The sequence below is a fragment of the Podarcis raffonei genome, chromosome 15 (genome assembly GCF_027172205.1).
Source record: "Podarcis raffonei isolate rPodRaf1 chromosome 15, rPodRaf1.pri, whole genome shotgun sequence".
Taxonomy (NCBI): domain Eukaryota; kingdom Metazoa; phylum Chordata; class Lepidosauria; order Squamata; family Lacertidae; genus Podarcis; species Podarcis raffonei.
Window position 1 is genome coordinate 43,410,102 of NC_070616.1, and position 26,165 is coordinate 43,436,266.

General features: G+C 43.6%; 1 protein-coding gene and 1 long non-coding RNA gene across 5 annotated transcripts in view; one reads left to right on the plus strand and one right to left on the minus strand.

Moving 5' to 3' along the window:
• The window catches only part of PPP3CC (protein phosphatase 3 catalytic subunit gamma), a 68,252-nt gene extending 46,121 nt beyond the window's left edge, over positions 1–22,131 (minus strand). The window contains exon 1 of one of the 4 annotated variants that reach the window (XM_053367021.1): positions 21,871–22,131. In XM_053367021.1, the coding sequence (XP_053222996.1) occupies positions 21,871–21,925 (55 nt within the window). In that variant the 5' untranslated portion in view covers positions 21,926–22,131. The remainder of the gene's footprint in view (positions 1–21,870) is intronic. The other 3 variants (XM_053367019.1, XM_053367018.1, XM_053367022.1) reach the window with 3 other exon arrangements.
• A 390-nt stretch (positions 22,132–22,521) lies between these two features.
• On the plus strand, positions 22,522–24,607 carry LOC128402711 (uncharacterized). Its single transcript, XR_008327760.1, has 3 exons — positions 22,522–22,642; positions 23,038–24,032; positions 24,410–24,607. It is a non-coding gene; the product is annotated as an uncharacterized LOC128402711 (long non-coding RNA).
• The last annotated feature ends 1,558 nt before the right edge of the window (positions 24,608–26,165 follow it).

Here is a 26,165-nt window from a genome sequence, read left to right on the forward strand (position 1 = left end):
TGACATAATAGGCATCACTGAAACCTGGTGGGATAAGTCCCACGATTGGAATGTAATAATGGAGGGATACAATCTATTTCAGAGAAACAGACCAGACAAGAAAGGAGGAGGAGTGGCGTTATATGTCAGGGATGTGTATACCTGTGAAGAGATCCAAGATTTAGAACCTCAAAGCCAAGTGAGAGCATTTGGGTCAAAATTAAGGGAGAGAAGAATAACAGTGACCTCATTGTGGGAGTTTACTATAGATCCCCAAGCCAAACGGAGGACATAGATGCCAGTGCCAGTTATGACGCTGGAAGATGAGCCCCTCAGGTCGGAAGGCGTCTAACATGCTACTGAGGAAGAGCGGAGGACAAGTACAAGTAGATTCAGAGCTGGTGAAGCAGCTGGGCCAAAGCCAAAAGGTCGCTCAGTTGCGGATGTGCCTGGAAGTGAAAGGAAAGTACAATGCTGTAAAAAAGATACTGCATAGGAAACTGGGATGTAAGATCCATGAACCATGGTAAGCTGGATGTTGTCAAAAATGAGATGGCAAGAATAAATATTGACATCCTGGGCATCAGTGAACTAAAATGGACGGGAATGAGCGAATTCAGTTCAGATGATCATCATATCTACTACTGTGGGCAAGAAAACTGCAAAAGAAATGGAGTGCTCTTTAGTCAACAAAAGAGTGGCGAAAGCTGTACTGGGATGCAATCTCAAAAAGGACAGAATGATCTCGATACGAATCCAAGGCAGACCTTTTAACATCACAGTAATCCAAGTTTATGCACCAACTACCAGTGCTGAAGAAACTGAAATTGACCAATTCTATGAAGACTTACAACACCTTCTAGAAATGACACCAAAGAAGGATGTTCTTCTCATTATAGGGGATTGGAATGCTAAAGCAGGGAGTCAAGAGATAAAAGGAACAACTGGCAAGTTTGGCCTTGGAATTCAAAACGAAGCAGGGCAAAGGCTAATAGAGTCCTGCCAAGAGAACAAGCTGGTCATCACAAACACACTTTTCCAACAATACAAGAGATGACTCTACACATGGACATCACCAGATAGGCAGCATCGAAATCAGATTGATAATTTTCTCTGCAGCCAAAGATGGAGAAGCTCTATAAAGTCAGCAAAAAGAAGATCTGGAGCTGACTGTGATTCAGATCATCAGCTTCTTATAGCAAAATTCAAGCTTGTAGGGAAAACCACTGGGCCGGTAAGATACAATCTAAGTCAAATCCCTTATGAATACACAGTGGAAGTGAGGAACAGTTTTAAGGATTTAGATTTGGTGGACAGAGTGCCTGAAGAACTATGGATGAAGGCTCATAACATTATACAGGAGGCAGCAACGAAAACCATACACTCAGTATGCCAGCAAGTTTGGAAAACTCAGCAGTGGCCAGAGGATTGGAGAAGATCAGTCTGCATCCCAATCCCAACGAAGGGCAGTGCCAAAGAATGCTCCAACTACCGCACAATTGCACTCATTTCACACGCTAGCAAGGTGATGCTTAAAATTCTACAAGGAAGGCTCAAGCAGTATGTGGACCGAGAACTCCCAGAAGCGCAAGCTGGATTTAGAAGAGGCAGAGGAACCAGAGACCAAATTGCAAACATGCGCTGGATTATGGAGAAAGCTAGAGAGTTCCAGAAAAACACCTACTTCTGTCTCCACACTTTTGGGAAAGGAAACAAATAATATTCCCCAATAGCTTCCTCATACTCTGGCTTGTCCACCTCTTGAATTTATGAAAGCTTGGTTGTCAGGACATGCCCCAAACACACAAAATGTAAAGCTTCTTTCTCTCATGAAGGGAAGACTCCAAAGGGCCTGAAACACAGTTAAAGGGACATGTATACTTGGTAATAAAAAAAAAATCTCTCCATCAGGAAAACCCATTTTGGTGATCTGAAAAACTTCAGCTACAGAAAAGCATATATTCCACAGGGCTAGTTCCTTTGTATGTTGCAGCAAAAACACATACACAAAAAAGAGCCTTGAGGCACCCTAAAGGCCAACAGCATTTTGTGGCAGAAACACAAGTACATATGTTTGAAGAAAGCAGAAAATGCTTAGCAAGGACTGGGGAGACTGGAAGGAAAGAAAAGTCTAGGAAGTGGGAGACAGGTGAGCAGCAAGGTCAGGAAAAAGCAACACAGGAGGGTGTGGCAGGAGACATAGAGGCACTTGAAGCCCCCGCCTGCTGATACTTGCTGTTCTGGCATTAGAAATCCAAGGAGAAGTCATAAAGGAAAAGGGAAACATGAAGGAGTCAGTGTGCTGGTGTGCTTAGAGTATGATGAAGACTGAAGAGGTCTAGGTTAAAATCCCCATTCAGCTATGAAACTCACTGGGTGACCTTGGACCAGAACCGTGTATACAAAATTAAGCTCCTTAGAAGAAAACACAAAATATAAATTTAATTAATCAATACAGAAGATTTTTGTATTTCTTTTGTCTGATTTTCACAAAGGGTCTAAGATTGCACTGTGCTATTCTTTATTTTGTCTCATATTTTTTAATACTCTAAGTAGCTTAAAGAATACCATTCTAACCTTTTGGACAAAGCTTTCTTAGTAAATGGTAAGATTCTGCCCGTGCTGAATACGTTATCAGAAAGCCTTGACTGTGATCTCAAACTGCCACCTACCCTGAAGAAACAGCCAAGGAAAACCTGATGTGCAGCTTTTAAATGATCTTTGAGACTGCACAGGTGCCAAGACCTTTTCGCAGTTAAAAATATACTGCTCACGCTAAAACAATCACTCAACAGTCTGCCAACCAGTATCAGTGTCAGATCCGTCATCTTCCTTTCATCAGTTTGATCAGATTGGATGTTTGCCCCAGCCAACTTTTCTAACCTTGGTCTTGGTGCGTGCGTGTGTTTGTGTGTGCACACATGCAGGAAGAGGTGGAGAGGTATAGTGCCCAATGCTTACAGCAAACAGCTGCACCTAATTTATAAAAGGGAGCTAGCCAAAGGATAGGAGTGGGGGATTCCTAGATGTCAGCAGGCAGAGAAACTTACCACCTGTTATCATAGGGTTAGCAAGGTGACTGCTAGTCCAATAATAGATTGTGTGTGTGAATATATATGTGACATGTATTAAAACAACAGTGGGGACATTTTGTTGCCTTAAATGAGTTTCCCCACCTGCTAAAAAATGCAATTCTGGCTCTCACAGCAGTTGAGTTGGAAAGGGACGGGAATGTGGAAAATAGAGAGCACTTTTTAAAGAGGGTATTTTAAGTGAAGATGATTTTGCACATAATGTACTTGCCATAAAAGCCAAGCCAGCTTGAAGACATACACTGACCCGTTCTGTACAAAAAACCTTAACAAAGCAATAGTCAACAGCATGCACTTCGGAGATCAGTGCCAAATCTGAGACAAGGAGGCAGGGACCAGTCAACAAGCCTTGAAGGAAGAGTTGCGAAGAACAAGTGGCACAGAGTGCTTCCGCTAACCATTTCTGAATATGCAGCATATCCAAGGCAGACATCCCAATTTCTCTTCCTCTTGTACGGAGGCTGCCAGTGTGTGAAATAGGAAGACTGGGCAAATCTGCTTGCTTGTAAAAACCTCAGAAGTTTTCAAATTAGCTGTCCACATTTTCTTGGCACTGAAAGCAAGGTATTCCTTGAGATCCTTTCAAATCTAGTAATATAATTTAAGTATCTACTGTATTCTTTTGGTATTACATATTTTGAATACGCATGCAGGTGAACACTGAGAAAATATTGGCTGCTTCACTCGTATCCTGCTCCTGCTGGTGCCATGTTAACAGGAACCAAGTCAAACCACAAACCCAGATTCAGACACAATGCTAAGCCAAACCATCACTGACCTCCTCCTAGCAGGACAGCAGCAGAGAAGAGAGGAATGATACTGCCACAATTTTCTCACTGTGTCCCAGCACACTTGCTCATTCACACGAAGCCACAATTTGGGTTTAGTGTTATGTGCAAACAAGGCCAATATTTGGCACGATTGCCAATGTGTGGTTCTTTTGGACCCAGAAGAGGAAAGAACGGGGCAGAATGAGGACGGAGTGGAATGGGGTAGGGTAGAACAGGGCAGGATGCGCTTACACAAGCTCCACATGGGAGCTGGGAACAGAATGCCGTTGCAAAATGACTGTCTCCTGTAAAAAGAAAGTGAACAAATTCAAAGCAGAGAAGTCTATTGATAATTACTAGTCACAATAGCGGCAATAGGGTCCAGTGGCAGTGAATGCTATCTGGTAAGGGGCAAGCAACAAAGGTGGGCTGTTGCCTTTGTACAAACATCTGGTTGGTATTGCTTGCAAGCAGGATGCTGGACCCTTGGCCCAATCTTGCAGAGAGCTTATGTTGTTCTTCTACATGCCCAGTATGGTAGCTCATCCTCGGATGCCTTCCCTATGAAGTGTGGTGTGAAACGGGACTCAATCTCTCTTTGGCATATTCTTCTCTCTGTTGTTCTCCTATGCCTTCAGCTTGACTGAAGGCGGTGTGTACTAAGGAGCATTCAAGGAGCAACGGGGGTTGGTTCACCCTGGCATGTCTCCATGCCAAAACAAAAGTGTAGCGGGTGCTTATTCAAGATATGTTGCTTGCAGATGACACAGTCCTGACAAGATCCAAGGAAGCTCTACATAGACTCATCAACCATTTTGCTCAGGCTGCACCATCAGCCTGACAAAGACCAATATCCTAGCTGTTGCCAGCAATCCATACAGAGAATAAAAGCCACGGTGCAACTGTAGCAGCAAAACTGGATGCCTTCATCTGCTCCACCTACAAGAAAACATGTTTCTTCCTTATCAATCTCTACAGCCACAGCAGGTGCTGTAACTTTCCAATGGTTTGATTTCACCCCTGAAGGTGCACTCTTCCATTGTCTCTCAAGAAAGATGGATGCAAACAACAAGATGCCCCAGTATTTTATTGACATCCTGCTCACTCCAAGGTCATTGAAGTTGCAAGGTATACTCAGTCTGTACTCAGTCTCTGCCCAAAGGAATGCTTGTGCTCTCAGCCCAAAGGAACTAGCATACAACGTATGAGAAATAATGACTAAGTGAATATTTGAACAACCAATTATTTGTAATTGTGACAAAGAAAAGGCGTGAGGCAGAACCCCTGATTGTAGGGATCTTCACTGTACATTTGATGTTTGCTCTCCAGAAAGACCTTGAACATATAAATGGAAAAACAGGGCCTAAGTTAAAAGACTCAGGTCTGGGTAAATGAACAAGTGAGACAGCATTTTAGATAACTAACATTCACCACTGGAACCATGAGAAGTACAGCAACCTCTAGTCTAGCATTCTAGTAGGAGACGAAAAAGTTACTAGACATGTCAGGGAATTACTACCCTTCAGTGACTGGAAAACAGAAGAGCAATCTAGATGGCACAAGGAACGCTCCCGCCCACCACTTGTTAAAGAATTTAAGAACAGCAGAGAAGTGTTTTATCTTTCCTCCCCTCAACTTCTGCCACATCCTTTGCGATCTTCTGCCCACATTAAATTCCCTCCCACTTGTGCTTTTTATCTTGCTATCCCACCAAGCTTTGGCTTGCCTGCCAGAGGCCTCCACTGCAGCGCAAGCAAGCAGTGCACACTCTTCCCCTTTGGTACCCCTGCAACAATCTTTGCCTGCACAGTCTTCAACACTGGGCCATCAGTCTGGCCCTGCAGAAAGGGAATGCATTATAAACTAATGCTGCTGCTGCTGCTGCTGCTGCTGCTTTTGCCGCCTTAACATAGGCTGATCCTTTTGCTTCAGCTGCTTAATCAATACCTAATGTCATTATTATTCGAGACCTTGCTGAATAACTAGAAAACATAGCTGGCAGAAGCCAAGACTCCTGGGTGAATTGGAAACTCTTCAACAGGAAGCAAGCCAGGGATAAACCCAGGCCTTCACTGTACTGGTCTGTTAGCTAATATCTTTAGATTAGCATACAGCTCTACCCCCACAATGACTCCAGGATTTACCTAAATAGATCAGTTCATCATAAACACAGGCCAGTCTTCAAGACTATTTTAAGCCAGCACCCTGCCCTACTTCCTACAGGTTCATTTCCTAAGCCAGGAGCCTTCCTTCCTTCTTGCTTTCAACAGAAGCAGCTAAATATGGACCAGCTAAAAACTAATAAACCTCCACTTAGTTGCCCCATGCACAGTGACTTTTGTCATAAAAACAGGTGGTGGGATTGATTTGGCACTGGGTTGTATAATATAGTGGTATCTCGGGTTAACAACTTAATTTGTTCCGGAGGTCCGTTCTTAACCTGAGGTACCACTTTAGCTAATGGGGCCTCCTGCTGCCGCCGCACCGCCGCTGTATGATTTCTGTTCTCATCCTGAAGCAAAGTTCTTAACCCGAGGTACTATTTCTGGGTTAGCGGAGTCTGTAACCTGAAACATATGTAACCCGAGGTACCACTGTAATAATAATATAATAATTTATTATTTATACCCCACCCATCTGGCTGGGTTTCCCCAGCCACTCTGGGTCTTCTAAAGGTCTTTTTTATTTTTTTAACACTTAATGAGAATGTACATTTTACAAGACAAAAAGAGCAAGGTCACAAGTATTCATTCCTAACATACATTGTAGTGTTTAAACAACGCAAACACCATGAATTACATCAGTTGCAGCATACCACATCTAAAAAGCTTCAGTGAAATGACTTAAGACCTCATTTTTACACCAATTACAAGTGAGCAGAAAACACTGCAATATGGTTGTTTGTGCGGTGTCCAGATCATTCATCATTTATGCATCTTTTCTCTTGATGATCAGAGGTCCCACATTCTCTCCCATTTCATCATTATGGTTTGTATGACACCCATCGGACAATGGAAACTTCTTAGACCTCCAACACCAGCAGTACACAGCTTTCTCCCCCAAATCTTCCATATCAAATGCATGAACTACTTTTGGGTTATCTTTCTGGATATGGAGATTTACCATCGATATGGCAATGGCGCCCACCTAAGAGGTGCTAGAACTGAGTTCTGGTGAGTTCCAGCAGAAAAAAAGCCATGGTTCCACCACTCAAATGTTCTATGCTTTGTAGCAGTCAACAAGCTCCCTCATCAAGAGGTCTTCAACACCACCTAGCTTTCTAAGCAAGATTGCTCTGTGTTAGGTCGACCGGGCCCTTTTTTTTTCTGCTGGAACTCATCAGAACTCAGTTCCAGCACCTCTCAAGTGGGCGCCATTGCCATTATAAGAGAACAAGGGAGGTGTTCATGGGGAGTTCTGGAACCTCTTTTTCTATAAAAATAGCACTGGGTGGAACCTTTATTCAACAAGTCCCTGCCTTGAAAGATTTATCAGACCTGTTTGTTTTTGGTCTTTACAAAGTCAGTCTAGTTTCCATGAGCATTTAGAAGAAGGTTATATCTTCTTTTTAAGACATATACCTCAAATATACCTTAGGGTATAGGGTGATATAGAAATAAATAATAATAACAATAACAATTACAATAACAATAACAATAATAATAATAATATTTTATTAAGGTTTCAGTGGGAAATTGCTGCTGCCAGGGACTTTTACAACCATGTATACAAGGTATATGTTTTACCTTGATATATGGTATTTTACTACTGCAAACTTAATATGAATGCTATATTCTGTAGGCTATCCTGAGAGATTTTGGGAGCAATACTGGTGGGGTATAAATTCACAAAACAAACAAATATTTTTGCTTCTTATCTGCAAGCACCCCATTTGTGTGAACTAAAACATTAGAAACTGTACTGCAATTTCAGTCACGAAGGCCTTTCTAGCTATAAAGTGGAAAAAATATTTCATCATTTTGTTTTCAAGAAACATCAATTAATTTATAGCTGATACACAAGATATAGAAGTCACACACTTACAGAAAAATTATATACTGATTTTTATGTTCTATGTTTTATGTATTTTACTGCCACTGTATTTCCTCTTTTCTCAAGCCAGAAACCAGTTTGGACACACACATCATCCCTCTTGGTCACTTTGGATTTTTACAACTCCACCTATATATGCAGTTGGCACTAGCTATGCGGCATATATCTATTCCAATACGTGACCCTTTAGAATACACTGGCTATCATGTGACCTTATTGCTTCTGCAGAATGCATTTTAATTTCTTGGCCAATTTTTTTCACAATACTGTAAGAGCGAGAAAGGAGCTTCTTAAAATTATTGGCAGCACTAGGAAGGAATCTTCAAACACTTCGGGGCCATGCAGAACATGTAAGAAGTTTGCCCTTTAGCTGCCAAACAACTGTTAAGGGATGCCTTGTCTTCCTCAGAAGTGAAAGATCATGTCAGAGCACAATCAAAGTCCCTCCCATCTGCCACTGAACTGAGGGCTTGAGCTGGAGCAGTCAGAAGATCCTGCTCTGCAGACCAGGCAACAGCAGAAAGCAAGCCTCCTGGATTCCATACCTGTCTTGGCCAAACTAGAGACATCCAACCACGTGCCAATAAATGACATTAATGGTGCCCAGCCCTATTTCCTTCTATGTGTGAAGAGCCTGAGCATTCACACAGTCCTAGCTCACTAAAACAGCCAGTGTGGTGTAATGTTAGTGTGTCAAACTAGAATGGGGGAGACTTAGGTTCAAGTCTTCACTAAGCCATAAAGTGAATTGGAAGACCTTGGACTAGTCAATACCTCTCAACCTAACCTACATCACAGGGTTGCTCTGAGGGTAAATATGGGGAGAAAGAAGCATATGCTGCTTTGGGCTCCTTGAAAGAAAGGCAGGATATAAATGTAATAAAAACAATGTAAAAAAGTAAAATGTAAAAAACAAATGTAAAAAAACAAATGTAAAAAAACCCTCCCTGGTCCTGAATGGGGTAACTGTGCCCCTGAAGGACCAGGTGCGCAGCCTGGGAGTCATTTTGGACTCACAGCTGTCCATGGAGGCACAGACTGCCTCACCAGAGTGGTGCATGCTCTAGTTATCTCTCGCTTGGACTACTGCAATGCGCTCTATGTGAGGCTACCTTTGAAAGTGACCCGGAAACTACAACTAATCCAAAAAGCAGCAGCTATAGACTGGTGACTGGGAGCGGCCACCGAGACCACATAACACCAGACTTGAAAGACCTACACTGGCTCCCAGTACGTTTCCGAGCACAATTCAAAGTGTTGGTGCTGACCTTTAAAGCCCTGAATGGCCTTGGTCCAGTATTCCTGAAGGAGCGTCTCCACCTCCATCGTTCTGCCCAGACACTGAGGTCCAGCGCTGAGGGCCTTCTGGTGGTTCCCTCACTGTGAGAAGCCAAGTTACAGGGAACCAGGCAGAGGGCCTTCTCGGTAGTGGCTCCCGCCCTGTGGAACACCCTCCCACCAGATGTCAAAGAGAAAAATAACTACCAGACTTTTAGAAGACATCTGAAGCCAGCCCTGTTTAGGGAAGCTTTTAATGTTTAATAGATTATTGTATTTTAATATTCTGTTGGAAGCAGACCAGAGTGGCTGAGGAAATCCAGCCAGATGGGCGGGGTAGAAATAATAAATTGTTGTTGTTGTTGTTAATAGCCTAGGAGATTCCCCAACTAAATCTTATGGTCTCTGACATGGTGGATTCTAAATGCATTAAAATGCATATCTCCTTCAAACCACCAACAGTTTTCTTTTGTCCATCATGAAAAATGTCTTGATAATCAGCCATTGATTATATCGTGCAAGAGCAGTTTGAGCTAGCTATTACAAAAAACTACTGCATGGGTCTTAGGAAGCACTTCCAGCTGGCTTAAAACATGGCAGCGGACAGCTTGACTTCTTCAATGGTTTCATCAAGCATGGGCACAAGCACCAGCCATAGCTGTCAACTTTTCCCTTTTCTTGCGAGGAATCCTATTCGGAATAAGGGAATTTCCCTTAAAAAAAGGGGAACGTTGACAGCTATGGCACTAGCTAAAACAAGCTGGCTGTTAAAACACAGTTTACTATTGTGGGCCCCATGCACACACTGCACTAAAACTGAATGCTGCACTACTTTCAAGCCTCTCTTCAGCTGGGGGGGGGCAGGGAGCTGACCCTTCAGGATTCAGGGAAGGCCACACATGTGCCTTCCAGATGCCCTACTGGCAACTAATGTATTAAGAACAGACACTCTCTTGGTCTGTAAATCAGTCTCACCACTTTCTTTCTCACCACAGGCCTTGGTATCAGCCCTGTTAGCTAGCCTCTGCCTGCATGGTGTCCTCTAAAGACAGCTGGATTACAACCCCACCATCCCTGACCAATAGCTATGCTAACTGGGACTGGTGGGGAGTTGGGAGTTCAAAACATCTGAAAAGTTCCACTTTGAAGAAATCTGTTGTATACATTTACATCCAGATCTATCATTATTCATGCTGGCATTCTATGTTGTACAGCAGCAGCAGCAGCAGCAGCAGCAGCAGCAGCAGCAGCAGCAGCAGAAGAAGAAGAAGAAGAAGAAGAAGAAGAAGAAGAAGAAGAAGAGTAGTTTGGATTTGATATCCCGCCTTTCACTCCCCTTCAGGAGTTTCAGAGCGGCTCACATTCTCCTTTCCCTTCCTCCCCCACAACAAACACTCTGTGAGGTGAGTGAGGCTGAGAGGCTTCAGAGAAGTGTGACTGGCCCAAGGTCACCCAGCAGCTGCATGTGGAGGAGCGGAGACGCAAACCCAGTTCCCCAGATTACGAGTCTACCGCTCTCAACCACTACACCACACTGGCTCTCAAAGGTACAGTTGTACCTTGGAAGTCAAACAGCTTAGGTCCTGAACGTTTTGGCTCCCAAACATCGCTAACCCGGAAGTGACTGTTCCAGTTTGCTATTTTTGGAAGCCAAACGTCCAATGGGGCTTCCAATTGGCTGCAGAAACTTCCTGCAGCCAATCAGAAGCCATGCTTTGGTTTTCGAACATTTTGGAAGTCGAACGGACTTCTGGAATGGATCCCGTTTGACTTCCAAGATACAACTGTAGTTGAAAAAAATCACGTTTGTGTTCACACAGCTATCAGAGTCCCGCCAATACACCAGCCTTCTTGTTCAAGTAGCACCAATTCAAGCAAACCATATCTCATTTCACTACCGCTGAAACTGACCATACAACTTGGTTTTCTGTTTCACAAACAGAACAGTAAATATACAAATATTAATCCAGTATAGATAAATTTAATATTTACAGAGCTTGGCTCGTTACTCCAACATTCCTAAAAACTAAAAATCAAGCCAGTCACCAGTTCTATACTACACTTGTGGTACACTAATTAATATACTGCATATAGATATGATAAAAAGTTATTACAAATGTTTAAGGCCATCATTAAATGGCACTCAATTATTTTGATACACGAAGCTCACACAAATCTGTCTGCTTTTGTGTTCCTTCTTATTTTTCTATCTAATCTGTTAGCTTCACCACTGCAACAATAATCTTGTTTCCTATTCAGTGCTGATGCTTTCCAGTTTTCAACAAACATGAAACTGTCTTTTTATACCAGTTAAATTTGTTAGAAAACTGAGTATCAGTGTCTTCTACTGCCTGTTTTGGATTTATGATATGTTTAGTTACAAAATCACATCAAGTTACATATCCAGGAATATATCCCAATTTCAGGACTTTCTTTTTATATCCCTTGTTTAACATTAAAACTCTAGTAAGATTAAACTTCTCTTTCATACATTAATTTGTGAACATTAATCCAAATCCTGATTCATCTACCAAAGCTGTAGATTTTCTAAACCCTTTTCAGCTAACCTTCCAGTTCCTCAAAGTTTCCCCCCGGATTGTCCTTGCCCATACCTTTCACATTTGCACAGTGCTTTAGCCTTAAAAAAAATGAAGCAAGCATTACATTTAATTTCCCCTGCACTTTCTTTATTATTTATTATTACTTACTGTTGTTAATAATAATACTCTATAAATAGACTTCCTACATGGCAATATCACCCAGGAAATTTATTTATTTCACTCCTGAATAGAGATGGGGTATTCTGGGCTCACCCTAACATTCCAAGTCTTTGAAACAACTGTTCTACAAAGAGTTCAGTATTCAGTATTTAGGGCTGAATATACTGTTTCCAACAACTTTGACATAATAGTTGTGAATATTTTTGGTTTGTTCTTAAATTTTGTATTGCTTTTATTGTTCTTTTGTTGCTGCCTTCGGGTCCTTCAGTGGAAGAGTAGGATAAAACCTAATTTAATTAATAAATCTATCCAACCTTTTTTCTTCTTTTGATAGCACAGTATAATCTCAGACTGTTTTTGTTCCAACATCAGCCTGTTCTACACCATTCTGACAGGGTACCAGCCTTGCCGTCTGATGATCGGTGCAAATATTGGGTAAGCCCATAGCCCTTTATTACTAGAATATTTTTAAGTTTATACTCTGCCTTTATTACACCATGTTTGTGGAATTTTTATAGACATCAAAATCAGTGTTATCTGCAAACAAACAAACTGCGGCTTTCAGTTTCCCCTGGGGGCATTTCCTACTCCTTTTTTTCTCAGCAGCTGAAGTGGGTTACTTGGACTTCCCTTTTCCTTCAGCTAATGAAAGATTAGAGCTGCTTGCCCTTTTGGCATTTTCTTTGCAGCTCACCAAGCATCACTCGATACAGTTTAGAACAGCCTTCCCAAGCCTGGCATCTCCTGGTGTTTTGTATTCCAACTCCCACCACCCTCGCCAACACATCCAGTGATTAGGGATGGTATTCCAACACACTTGGAGGGCATCAGGTTTGGGAAGGCTATGTTAGAAGCTTCCAATTTCTACCTGATACGTTTTCCAGGAAATGCTAAATTCAAGGTATCATGCAGAAATTCTTTCTTACTTTGACTTCACAGTGCAAGTAAAAAATCTCTTTTCTGGACCCAGGATAATAATCTGAAGCACACTGGGAAGCATGTCAAGTAGTCAGAGGTGGTGGTGATGAGGAGTTTTAATGTACTACACATAAATATATCAAATATCAAAATAATAATAATAAGGGGGGGGACCCAACACAGACATTTTGTTAAAAACTGAAGTGTAAGCAAAACTTTCTTATCAAACCACTACTACTACTTTAAGTAGTAACTGAGGTAGCAATTAAAATTGTACTGTGTGGTATATTTATGAAATTTAAAAGTAAAACTACATTCAAATAATGACTAAATATATACCCAATGTTAGAGATAGAGCTGCAAACTGCTGTGGTTTAAAGATAATCCAATGATGCCTTTGTTTTTGTCAGCTGGGAAAATAGAGGGGGGAATGATGGTTTCTATTGTCATCTTTTAAGATAGCAAACAAAAGGAAAGTTTTATTATCCAGAATTCAAAGCATCACAGAAATAGTCCTTCACAGTTAAGGAAGTCTAGTGGGGGTTTTTTAAAGTGAGTTGCCTCCTCCATCTCCTCGATTGCTGCCCTCCACCTGAGTCGCCATACGACATTTTGCTTATAGAACTTCTTGGTTTCAAAAAAGTTCTAAAAGCATTATGTCATATGGCAGAGGAGCTTGTATCCCAAGGAATTTGTAAAACATAAAAAAGAAATCAGAACTAAAGCAGCTTTTTGGATTTTCAGTACCCTCAACATTATTTAATGGAAACAGGAAACCCCCAGAAATAAACAAGGGTTTCATGCAATTGAGTAGCAATATATGCATGGATATTTGGTTAAGTTTTATCACCACTGACCTCTTCAATACTAGATAATCATACACAGCAAATGTCATTAACTAGAAAAAATAGTGTATCCTGAAGCCATTTTTTATTTATATCCCAATCCATCTCATTACATATTATCAATCATTGCCAAAACTTTTTTATTCTGTTCATTGTCACAAATATATTTATCTTGCTCCTCTTTCAATAACTTGTGGTTCTCTCCATTATCATTTTATTTTCATAAGCATTCTAGTTTGGGCTGAGAGAGAGTGACAGATTATTTATTTCCCGCCATTCCTCCCAAAGGATTTTGTTATAAGCAATAAAAAACAAACACAAAAAATCTTAAGAATAATTCAGTACAGATGCAGACTGGGAAAAGATCACAGCTTAAAAGGCTTGTTGAAAGAGGAAGGTCTTTAGTAGGCACTGAAAAGACAACACAGATGGAACATGACTAATATTCAAGGCGAAGGAATTCCAAAGGATAGATGCCACAACACTAATGGACTGATTCTAACCTTGTGCAGAACAGACCTCCTTATAAGATGGCACCTGCAAGAGGCCTTTATTTTAAAATGCAGTGATCAACTGAGTATGTTCGGGGTGAATGAAACAACATTTCAGGTATCTGGTGCCAAGATGTGTAGGGCTTTATACACCAAAACCAATACCGTGAACTAACTGGTAGCCAATGCAATTCTTTCGACAGCAGGGTAGCATGTTGTTTATATCCATGCCATTGCAATTGAGCCATTGCCTGACGGGACCAAATACACAAAGTTGTTCTGTATTTTGCAACATTTATATGTAATTTTCCAACTTCAAGCCCTAAAAGTACTGCTTGTTATTAATTTAGTCATATATAATCGCAATTCTGTCCTCATTTCTAGCTATAAATCTAGGGTCTAAGATCTGCACCAGGGTGAATGGTTAACAATGTGATGTAAAAACACTGCTATAGAAACAGTTTGGCCACAGTGACATATGCCTTAGTTATATCCCGTTAGAATTACTCAAACACACTCTACCTGGGGCTGCCTTAGAAAAGTGCTCAGAAACTTCAAGTGGCTCAAAAAACTGCAGCCAGATTGTTAGCCAGGGCTGGCTGTAGGCAGCATCCCAGTCACTCAGTACAACAGCCCTCCTGGCTACTGGTCTGCTTCCAGGAACAATTTAAAGTGGTGGTTATGACACTGACCACTTATAAATGCCATCTCCAACTCCTCAAAAAATTCCATCCACGGGGTCTCTGGAAAAAATTATATATCACTTGGGAAGACAGGCAAACTAATGTCAGTGTACCGGAAAAAGCAAAGAACACCCGTGTTGAAGCAATGATTCTTCAACATCAACTTTGTTGGACTGCTCATGTTGTTCGGATGCCTGATTATCGCCTTCCAAAGCAACTACAGTCATACCTTGGAAGGCAAACAGAATCCATTCCGGAAGTCAGTTCAACTTCCAAAACGTTCGAAAACCAAAGCGCAGCTTCTGAGTGGCTGAAGGAAGCTCCTGGGTACAACTGCATTCTGTTCTGAACTTAAGAATGGAAAGTGAAATGCTGGTGGACAGCAAAAGAGGTTTAAAGACACTCCCAAGTGTCTTTAAATAAAAATAAATATTTAAAACTGAAGTATAAGCACAGATAATTGGGTGGGAAACACTGGCCTGTGAGTGCTCCAATTGGAGAACAGCCTCTACCAAAGGCATCATGGACTTTGAAGAAGCACAAATTCAGGACAAAAGGAAGAAAGGAGCTAAGATGAAGGCACCTATGTCCCCACTGTGGAAGGACATGTGGATCCAGAATTGGCCTCCACAGTCACTTGCGGACACACCGTTAAGACCGTGTTCATAGAAGATAATCTTACTCGGCTACAAGTGATCACCAAAGAAAAAGAAGAATACAGCGTAGGCCCAGGCTATTTGAAAGAGCTTATTTCCTCATATGATCCTGCCTGGGCTCTGAGATCTTCCAGGGAGGCCCTTCTGTCAGTCCCACCACTCTCACAGGCACACTTGGTAGGGGTACAGGAGGGGGCCTTCTCGGTGGCTGCTCCTGGACTTTGGAGTTCCTTCCATAGAGAAGTTTGATAGGCTCCCTCCTTGTTGTCCTTCTACTAGCAGGTGAAGACTTTCTTGTTCCAACAGGCTTTTCGGAACTGACTGCTTTTAATGAAAGGGCTGGTAATTACCGTATGTATATGTTTTAATAGATCTGATAGATAGATAGATAGATGATAGATAGATATAGATAGATGATTTTAATTTTATTAATGTTTAACTGTTTGTTAATGATTGTTCCCCTTCCCTCTGTCATAGCTATTCCTATTTTTTTCTGTAAGCCACCTTGAGTCCCTGTCAGGGGAAAAGGCAGGAAATGGGCCTTTGGGCATCCCTTTTGATTTTCAATGACCCTCAGTCTGGCACCACTAACCGGTATCACAAAATGTTTCAGTTTTGCCACAATCTTCCTAGAAAGGGTGGTCTAGCACTATAGCATTCTAAATTATGGAGCAAAACTAAGAAGTAGAGTCTAAATCTGATTTATACAGTGGTACCTCGGGTTAAGAACTTGATTTGTTCTGGAGGTCTGTTCTTAACCTGAAACTGTTCTTAATCTGAGGTACCACTTTACCTAATGGGGCCTCCCGCTGCCGCCACGCCCCTGGAGCACAATTTCTGTTCTCATCTTGAAGCAAAGTTCTTAACCCGAAGTACTATTTCTGGGTTAGCGGAGTCTGTAACCTGAAACGTCTGTAACCTGAAGCATCTGTAACCCAAGGTACCACTGTACCTGCTACCTCTGTAAATCCCTTTGTGTTGTGCCTAGATTATAAACTCAAGACCATACGTCTATTTATTGATCATTGTTAAGGCTCTTTTTGGACTGAAGACCTGTGTATATATACTTCAAATAAATCAAACAATAAAAAGATTCCAGCTCTGTGCTGAGCAGCTGGGTGACTAGATGATCTCCAATATCTCTTCTGACTATGATTCTTTGATTGGTTCTAATATCTGGGACTCCCAACCCTCTTCCAACTCAATCAAGAGCCCCTCACTGGTTATTTGAAATGACAGCAAATGGAAACTTGGTGTTATTGCTCAATCAAGTATGGTCCAAAAAAGCCATTTTTAAGCTCCATTGTAATATGGAACTATATTTTAGGTGACCAATTTGCTCACTAAAGGTCTGCTGCATTACAGAAAAGGCTGTCAGAAAAGCTTAAAAACTAAAACTCACTAGCTAAGCAGTGGCACTTGGAAAAATTTTGGTTTCAAACGTAATTGTTACAGTAGATGTCTTATAACATCAATTTATGATACAGCATTTGCCTATAGCAGCCAAATTCCAGTGTTTTACAATGAATTACTGGAAGCCTACTATAACTGATAAAGATCAAGCCTTTCATATTTCGATAATTAAGCTATGACCAAGCAAAACCCAATACTTTTACAAGTTTACAAAACTTACAAGTAAAACTGCTTTGAGATGTTGCAGCATGGATGGAATTTCAATCTTCTCTCATCCGCTTTTGCACAATTGCATATGAAAACCAATACCATGAGTAATCTAATTTGCAGAATATATCTCATGTTTTATAAGCAAAGGAGTTATACACAAAAGTGCCCTTTTATGGTAAAGGGTAAAGGGACCCCTGACCATTAGGTCCAGTCATGGACGACTCTGGGGTTGTGGTGCTCATCTCCCTTTACTGGCCGAGGAAGCCGATGTACAGCTTCCAGGTCATGTGGCCAGCATGACTAAGCCGCTTCTGGCGAACCAGTGACTATGTTTGCATGTCACTGTAAACCATAGTTAGTGCCAATATGGCTCCTGCTTTGCTCCTCCCCTAACAGTCCACAATTCCTAACTTAGTATTACAGTACATCTGAAATGAAGATCATGGTTTCTTTCCTTCTAAACAAACCATTATGCGAAGCCAGGGGTTGTTCTGGGGTTTTCAACTGTGGTTTCAGTGCAACAAACCACAATTCCCAGGTTGGATGCAATGCTTATTGCTCTATCTTGTGCTCTTGTCCACCTTGTATGTAAATGTCTCCTCATGCAATCATCTCTGATTTGCAGACAGTTGGGTCAAGGACAATGCCTGTAGAAACACATGAAAAGTCAAACGGATTAAACCCTGCCCTTTCAGACAGTTTTGCTGTGCACCAATGTGGCTGGAATTCAGTACACACTAACCTAAAACCATGGCTATCATACACTAAGATTGTCATAAGACAATCCATAAGGAGATGTTATTTTCTCACCTGGAGGAGGGCAGTTACCAACTGGGGAGGAAACTCCATACTCATGGTCTATTCAGTTTTTAAGCCCCATGTTTGAAATGAATGGATGAATGAAGACAGTGGCTTTATCATCTGGCATTACTAAACTTATTTTAACTTGGCTTACGTATGTTGCTAGTCCTTTGCATTTGCGAGTTTCTGCAACTGTGCTAAGGTTCCACCAAATTAATATATGGAGCAAATACAGTCTTGTATATTTAATAAGACGGACATTTTCAGTCCAGAAAGTGATCAAAGTCTGGCTTTCTCCCCAGAACTCAAATGTAAGTTTAGCAGATACAGTAAATTACCTTGCAATCATTTTGCCTTAAAAGAAATAGAGCCCCGGGCATCCAAAATTACTTCAAATAGGGTCTGCTGCCAACACTGGAAGAAAGGAGTGTGAACCAAAACACTCATCACATTGGAACTCATGATGAAGACAGAAACAACATTAAGATGCTTCTATATCTCAAATACTGCTTCACTCATTCCGCACTGTACACTTGTATAGTGACTTTTTTCTCATTGAATTCTGGAACTACTTAATATACTAGATTGGGTCGACAAACTATGGTCCCCGGGCTGGATCAGGCCCAGCAGGATTCTAAATCTGGCGCCCGGCAATTGCCCAGGTGCTACAGAGGAGTGAGCAGCGGGGGTGCGACGGGCGGCTCCATGTGGTATGCAGCCTTGCTGCCGAGTCAGGAATTACTTGGGGCGGGGAGGGCCTTTCCTGGGAGGGGCTGCGCGCAGGTGGGCGCCAGAGCAGCCCAAGTCCCTTTCCGTCGCAGGAAACATCGCAGGCGCCGCCGCTCTAGCTGTTGCCGTCTCAGGAGGCGGAGATGTGCATACAGCTTCTCGGGTTGGGATCCCTCAGCTAGGAAGGGAGGCTTCGCGCTGCCTATCGGAGCAGCCCCAATCCCATTCCTACTTGTGTGCAAGCAGGAGGGGGTGGGGATCTCTCTACTGGGGATTTTTTAAAAGCACCTTCCCATGTGTGCCTCAAGCTTCACCTGGCCGCTCTCTCACCCTCATCTACTTTTTGCAGAAGGAGCTGTGCAGTCCCATGTTGCAGCAGCTTTAAAGAAGTCCTAGTTTTTTTCTTCCTTTTTCTGAGTGTGTAAAGGTCAGGGGTGGATATGGTCAAAGGGGTCTCTGGGGGACTTGGGAGTCTACCTCCCTTTTTGCAAGAAGGCACCTGTGTTGGTGGTGGCTCAGGGTTTACCCAGCGCCAAAGTCCAGTCACACACACCTGGTGCCGCTTCTCCGGAGCCGCCATCTCTCCTTAGCCTCAGCCGTTCATTCCCCTCCCCCAAAAAATATAGTCCGGCCCCCTGCTGAAAACGTTTGCTGACCCCTGCATTAGACATATATCAGGCCACAACTGGTCATAAACTTATTGACTAAAGTTAATTATACTGCAGTCTATTTCCCTCTCCATTTTCCTTTTACAAGCAGTTAGGCCAAGAGTTGTCAACTACCCCAGACCACCAAGCGGGTAAGTGGGTGGGGATTTGAACACATATATCTCTGGTCCAAGTCCAAAATTCTGTCTCCCCAACACCACACAAGAGGCTTCTCAGCTCCAAGTTCACATCCTTAGAGCTCAATCCTGTGCATGCTAACTTTGAAGTAACCTCTATTGCATTCACTGACACTTATTTCCAAGCATGCATGCATAGGACCAGTCTATCAAGTATTATACTCTCCTATGGTCTTACACAAAACAGCTCTCAGAGTCACATCAAAGCAATTACCGTACTTTTCCGTGTATAAGACTATGTTTTATTCTTTAAAAATCATGCTAAAAAGCGGGGGTTGTCTTATACATGGATGGTGCATAGGGTGGACCTTTGATTGGTTGCTGCCACGGCTGTCAGCGGCTATTGTGCGTGTTATTGGTTGCTGCGTCAGGGACAGACAGGAGGCGGATTTAGTGACGCGTGTGAATGAGCGATTTTCGGCAACCCCCCCCAAAAAAGCTCAACAACTCTGGGCAATCCTCTACAAAAAAGTTCAACAACTCTGTGCCATCTCCCCCCATTTTCTTAAATTTGAGTCCCCCCAAATAGGGGCGTCTTATACATGGGGGTGCCTGATAGACGGAAAAGTATGGTAGTTAGTTCTTGCCACTCTTAAGCCATCCTCTGTTTACACAAGCAAGGTGAATACAACAAGGCTCAATGGTAGTATTTCTCTTTCTCCCCACCTCTAAATTCTGTCAATGAATGTTGAAGTGAGAGCTCCAAATTCTATGGTAAGAACAAATGAACATACTCAAGATTAGTCTTGAATTTCTACTACTCACTCATCAGCAGCACAAAAAGTAAAGTGTAAAAAAGTGTTAAAAAATCTTCATAAGCATATGATAGGAAGGGGGGAAGGAGGGGAGACTGGGGATCAGAAATAAAAGTGGAATGGGGGGGGTCCTTTATCTGGAATTCTGCACCTATTGGCCAACTACAGCATTACTGCAAGACCCCATCAGCTCAATAACAATCAACTATCTTTCAAAATACTGTTTACCAGAGCTGAACACTTTGTATACAATACAAGCATTCAAACTGGGACTTGAAAAACAGATAACAATAGGAGTCTTGGAATAATGAACCACAACACTTACAAGACAACATGGCAGAGATCTAGTTAACACCTGCAACAGAAGAGATCAAAGCTAAACTGGCTGGTCATAACAATTTCTGATGTCCAAGTTCTCCTAGTACCTGCATTGCTGAAGTTGTTTATCTTGAACAGCTAGCAGGGTGCAGTGTGCACATTTAAACAAATGAGTGTATGAAAGATCTTTTCCCAATACGTGGGGTATGATAGCTGGCATCAGATTAATTAGGACAGCTAAATCTACATTGTAAAAGCCTCCCACTAATCCAACAGCTTCTCGATTAACATTTTGCCCTCCTGCTCATTAACTGTTTCCAGTATCACTGGCTATTTTAAAACAGCATGTGCTGTTTCAGGCACACAAATGGGGGAGGGGGGTTTAGGTGGTCACTGACCATTAAATTAACAAGCATGCTGAAGAAAAGCTGGAAGGTTTAAAGAGTAACAGCAAAGAAAGGTTGCAGTATGCCTGTAAGCACCATAGTCAACTGGTAATGGGGACCTGATGACCCCGCCTGAGCGCACGCACACACACCCATCCCAGCTGTTATCTGCCACACAGATTGTTTTCACATTTTGCTCCTATGTACCCATTTAACAGCTGCACAAACACCCCACAAGCACATGAAAAAGAAAAAGGTTGCTGTAAGTAGCACAGGGCTTTGAAATGTCACTGTCACACAAGGGTGTCACCACCAGCCCTCAGTCCGGTCTCTATGCAGCTCCCTAGTCCTGCATCAGCCCTTCCTGCCCCCCTAATTTATGTCACAGCTCCACCTCCTTGTTCCTCCACACATCCTCGCAGTGGACCACTCTGGACTCCCCAGAGGGAGGCAGGCGGGCGGGCGGGCGGGCGGTCTCTTCCCTCCACCCAGCCCATTCCTCGGCCCCCTTGCAGCTCCCTTGCCTGAGAGCGAAAGGACACCAGAGACCTCCCACCCCCGCATCTCTTTGCTTTGGGGCTTCGACAGATCAGCCCCATCCAGGATCAATAAGCTGCCCCATTATCCCCCACCCTGAGCAATGGGGAAACTGCAGCTCTGTGGGGCGAGGGACCGGCTGCCCTTCCGCCCCATCGCTATGGGGGGTCTGGCAGCTGCTGCCGCCGCCGCCCGCCCCCTTCCCCGCTGCCCCACAGCGCAGGCCGAGGGCCGCCCTTCCGCCCCCATCGCCACAGGATCCTGCAGCTCCTCACGAACGATTATTGTGATTAATCCCGGCTTATTATTCCCATTCCCTCAAATGCCCCCCGGCAAAAACGGAGCGAGGAGGCGGCGAGTCCGGCCCCCCCGGAGCCCCCCCGGCCCCTCACCCTTCACGATGCGCTCCGTCGTGGACAGTTTGCCGCTCTGGGCGCGCCCGGACATGGTCCCGCCTGCCCCGTCGCGGCTCCCGGGACCTTCGTGCCTCCCCGCGGGAGGGGCCGGGACTCCGGCGGCGGCGGCAACGGCTGAGCAGGCCCGGGCGGGCGGGCGGGCGGGCGGAGGGAGGCGCGGACGGGGGAATCCTCTCAGTGCCGCGGCGGCGGCGGCGGCTGTCTCCACCCGAGCCCCCCGAAGCTGCCCCTACCACGCATGCGCGCTGGCTCTCCCCCGCCCCTTCTACGGCACACAAGGCGCAAGCTGTCAAGGCCGCCGTCTCTCGGCGTCTGGCGCGCAGGCGCAGGCGACCCCCTCGCTCCTTCTGGCTCGCTCTCTCGCCCGCCCCCGCCAGCGCGCACCCAGCGCCGTTACGCATGCGCCCAGCCCCCCCCCCCGCCAGTCCCCGGCCTGGGCCCGCCGCCCCCCTTCCGATTGGCCTCGCTCGCGCCTGCGCGGCCGCCGGAGCGGGTTCCTTGGGTCACGTGACGAAGCTGCGGCCCCGGGTTTCCCTCCCTCCGGCCGCCATTTTGAAGGGAAGCAGGGTTGCTAGGAGACGCGCCGCTGGAGCCGCGAGGAAAGCCGCGCTCGGAGGGCCTCTTTCTTTGGACCCGCGCGGCGCTGTGCTCCTCCGTCAGGCCAGGGCGGGGCTCCCGGGCCTCGTTCTGCTCCAGGCCCCTTTCCCAGAGCCACGCAGGGCTCCGGGCTCCTGCTCTGCCGCCCGAGGTGTGTCTGCGAGAAACCCCGAGCTTTGCTCCGATGTCGGAGACCTGCGCGTGGAACTTGGTGGGGGAGCTGCAAATGGTTGTTCTACTTTGGTTCAAGGCTGCTGAGGATGCTGGCAATCCTGTTTGATAGACGCTCGGGGAGAGAGTTTCTATATTACATATATATATATAATTGCACATATAAAAAAGCATGGGAGCCGACTCCTAGGGGTCTCCAGCCCCCCCATAAAATATTCGAGGGAGCCCCCCTTGATGTGTGTGCACCGTGTCATGTGGTCGATTATGTGGGGCAGGAGTTACCTCCCCCCCATATTTTATTCAAGTTGATGCCCCTGTAAATAAGCATGTTTAGTTTACAAATTACTGGTTTCTTGTGCTTTGTTCATTGAATAGGCTGATGCAACCGTGGATGTGAGGTACACCATCCAGATCAGATTGAATCTGACTGCTACTGGTGGAGAGTGCTTCCGTATACATAACACAAATGCACCAAATTGAGAATCAAATGCTGAGAAAACAGGATCTAGTCCACAAATGGGTGCCTGAATAAGTCTACTAAGCTGTGAAGTGGGCTGCAGTCCACCAAAGCTTATGCCACAATAAATTCAAGTCTTTAAAGTGCCACGAGACTTCATTTCTTTTGCTGCTGCAGACTTAACGCTGCTGCCCCATGAAGATGCCTTTTGTGTTTGTGCTGTAACAGACTTAACAGGGCTACCCATCTGGAAAATGGCTTTCCACTTATCTGCTCCTACTGACATGTATCAGTGGTAATTCCTTGTAACCTCACAGAGGTGGCATCTGCCCAAATGGGCTCTGGCTTAGCAAAAGCTTACACCAGCAATATTACACTGTGAGCTGTCACAGACTGCTGCCATTTTCCCTACAGCAGACTAACAAGACTATCCTATTCCCCTCTGGCATGGGCCACATTGGAGGAAAAAACCCAGTATTGGTTTCATTTAACACAATTCATTTTGTTGTTGCAGGGGGGAAACCTTCAGCTTTCTATGTGCCTTATTCTGAAATTATGTTCTTGCCTGATAGGAATAGTTTATTCAAACTCCTACCTTTTCCTTCCATTTCCGATCTGTTGTGTTTTTTTGGCTTTTTAGCTTGTCAGCCTTAGGACGCAGCCTCTCTCTAAATAAAGAAATGTGAGCTGCTCTGGGAATCATAATATCTGTACGAAAAGTGAGATGGCAGATAAATTAATAAATAAAAATAAACCCCAACATCTAATAGTCATGCTGTCCTGGGCTTGATCCCTTCCCCCTTTCTTTTTTGTTGTGTACACACACTACATTTAAAACACATTCAAATAACATTCCCTCAAAGAATTCTGGGTACTGTAGTTTGTTAATGTTGCCGGGAATTGTAAGAGTAAGGTAAAGGTAAAGGTACCCCTGCCCGTACGGGCCAGTCTTGCCAGACTCTAGGGTTGTGCGCCCATCGCACTCTATAGGCCGGGGGGCCAGCGCTGTCCGCAGACACTTCTGGGTCACGTGGCCAGCATGACAAAGCTGCATCTGGCGAGCCAGCGCAGCACATGGAACGCCGTTTACCTTCCCGCTGGTAAGCGGTCCCTATTTATCTACTTGCACCCGGGGGTGCTTTCGAACTGCTAGGTTGGCAGGCGCTGGGACCGAGCAACGGGAGCTCACCCTGCCGCGGGGATTCGAACCGCCGACCTTTCGATCGGCAAGTCCTAGGCGCTGAGGCTTTAACCCACAGCGCCACCCGCGTCCCTTATTGTAAGAGTAAGTCCCCATAATTCTTTGAGGAAAAGAATATGTTTCACATGTGCTTTAAAATGTAAAGTGTGTATATAGCCTTATTCTCGCTCCTTTGTTTGCCTTTGAAATAAGCCTTTTAAAAATAATTAGATTTAAACCTGAAGATAGCAGTCTCCACACTTAGTTCCCAAGGAATTATATATTGGGATGGAAAGTATGGAGTGAAAGACATTCTTAATAATATTTATTAAGATTTTGGAAGATTACAAAATTGAAAAAAGGAAAAGAGAAAAAGTGCAAAAACACAGAAAAATAGAAACAATTAAGACAAAAAAAAAACACAAATCAATCCTTCCATAACTTATCTTTCATTTGCTTGTTTCCTTGACCTCACACCTCCCTTTTTTGTATTCTAGTTCAGTTAGCTATTTCAGCAAATCCTTTCCCTCTTTATTTTTATCCTAATAATTTATCTTAATATAATGTAACTCTACATCCTCACCAATTAACAATCTATTTTTTCTTAATCTTTTATAGCATTTCTGCTAAAACCACGTAACTTCATTCCAACATCCTTCTAACATTCCTTAATTTTACAATGTTTCTGTAAATAAGCTTTAAATTTCTTCCAATCTTCTTCCACCGACTCTTCTCCCTGGTCTCGGATTCTGCCAGTCATTTCCGCCAGTTCCATGTAGTCCATCACCTTCATCTGCCATTTTTCCAGGGTGGGTAGGTCTTGTGTCTTCCAATACTTTGCAATAAGTATTCTTGCTGCTGCTGTAGCATACATAAAAAAAGTTCTGTCCTTTTTTAAGGACCATGCCCAGGAGAAAGGCCTCTGGTTTCTTCAGAAAGGTATATTTAAATACCTTTTTCATTTCATTATAGATCATCTCCCAGAAAGTCTTAATCCTTGGGCACGTCCACCAAAGGTGAAAGAATGTACCTTCAGTCTCTTTACATTTCCAGCATTTATTATCAGGCACATGATATATTTTTGCAAGCTTGACTGGTGTCATGTACCACCTGTAAATCATTTTCATTATATTCTCTCTTAGGGCATTGCATGCCGTGAACTTCATACCTGTGGTCCATAACCGTTCCCAGTCAGCCATCATAATATTATGTCCAACATCTTGTGCCCAATTAATCATAGCTGATTTAACCGTTTCATCCTGAGTATTCCATTTCAACAGCAAGTTATACATTCTTGACAAGTTCTTAGTTTTGGGATCTAACAATTCTGTTTCCAATTTTGATTTTTCCACCTGGAAGCCAATTTTCTTATCCAAATTGTAAGCCTCCAATATTTGATAATAATGAAGCCAGTCTCGCACTTTGTTTTTTAGTTTTTCAAAACTCTGCAGTTTTAATCTATCTCCCTCTTGTTCCAGAATTGCCCAATATTTCGGCCATTTGGCCTCCATATTGAGCTTTTTCTAAGCCTTCGCTTCCATCGGTGACAACCACCTTGGGGTTTTATTTTCGAGAAAGTCCTTATATCTTGTCCAGACATTAAACAGTGCTTTCCTGACAATATGGTTTTTAAACGCTTTATGTGCTTTGACCTTATCATACCACAAATATGCATGCCACCCAAATACATTATTAAAACCTTCTAAGTCCAAAATGTCTGTGTTTTCAAGAAGCAGCCATTCTCTCAGCCAGCAAAAAAGCTGCTGATTCATAATAAAGTTTAAGGTCTGGCAGGGCAAATCCACCTCTTTCTTTAGCATCAGTTAATATTTTAAATTTTATTCTGGGCTTCTTGCCCTGCCAGAC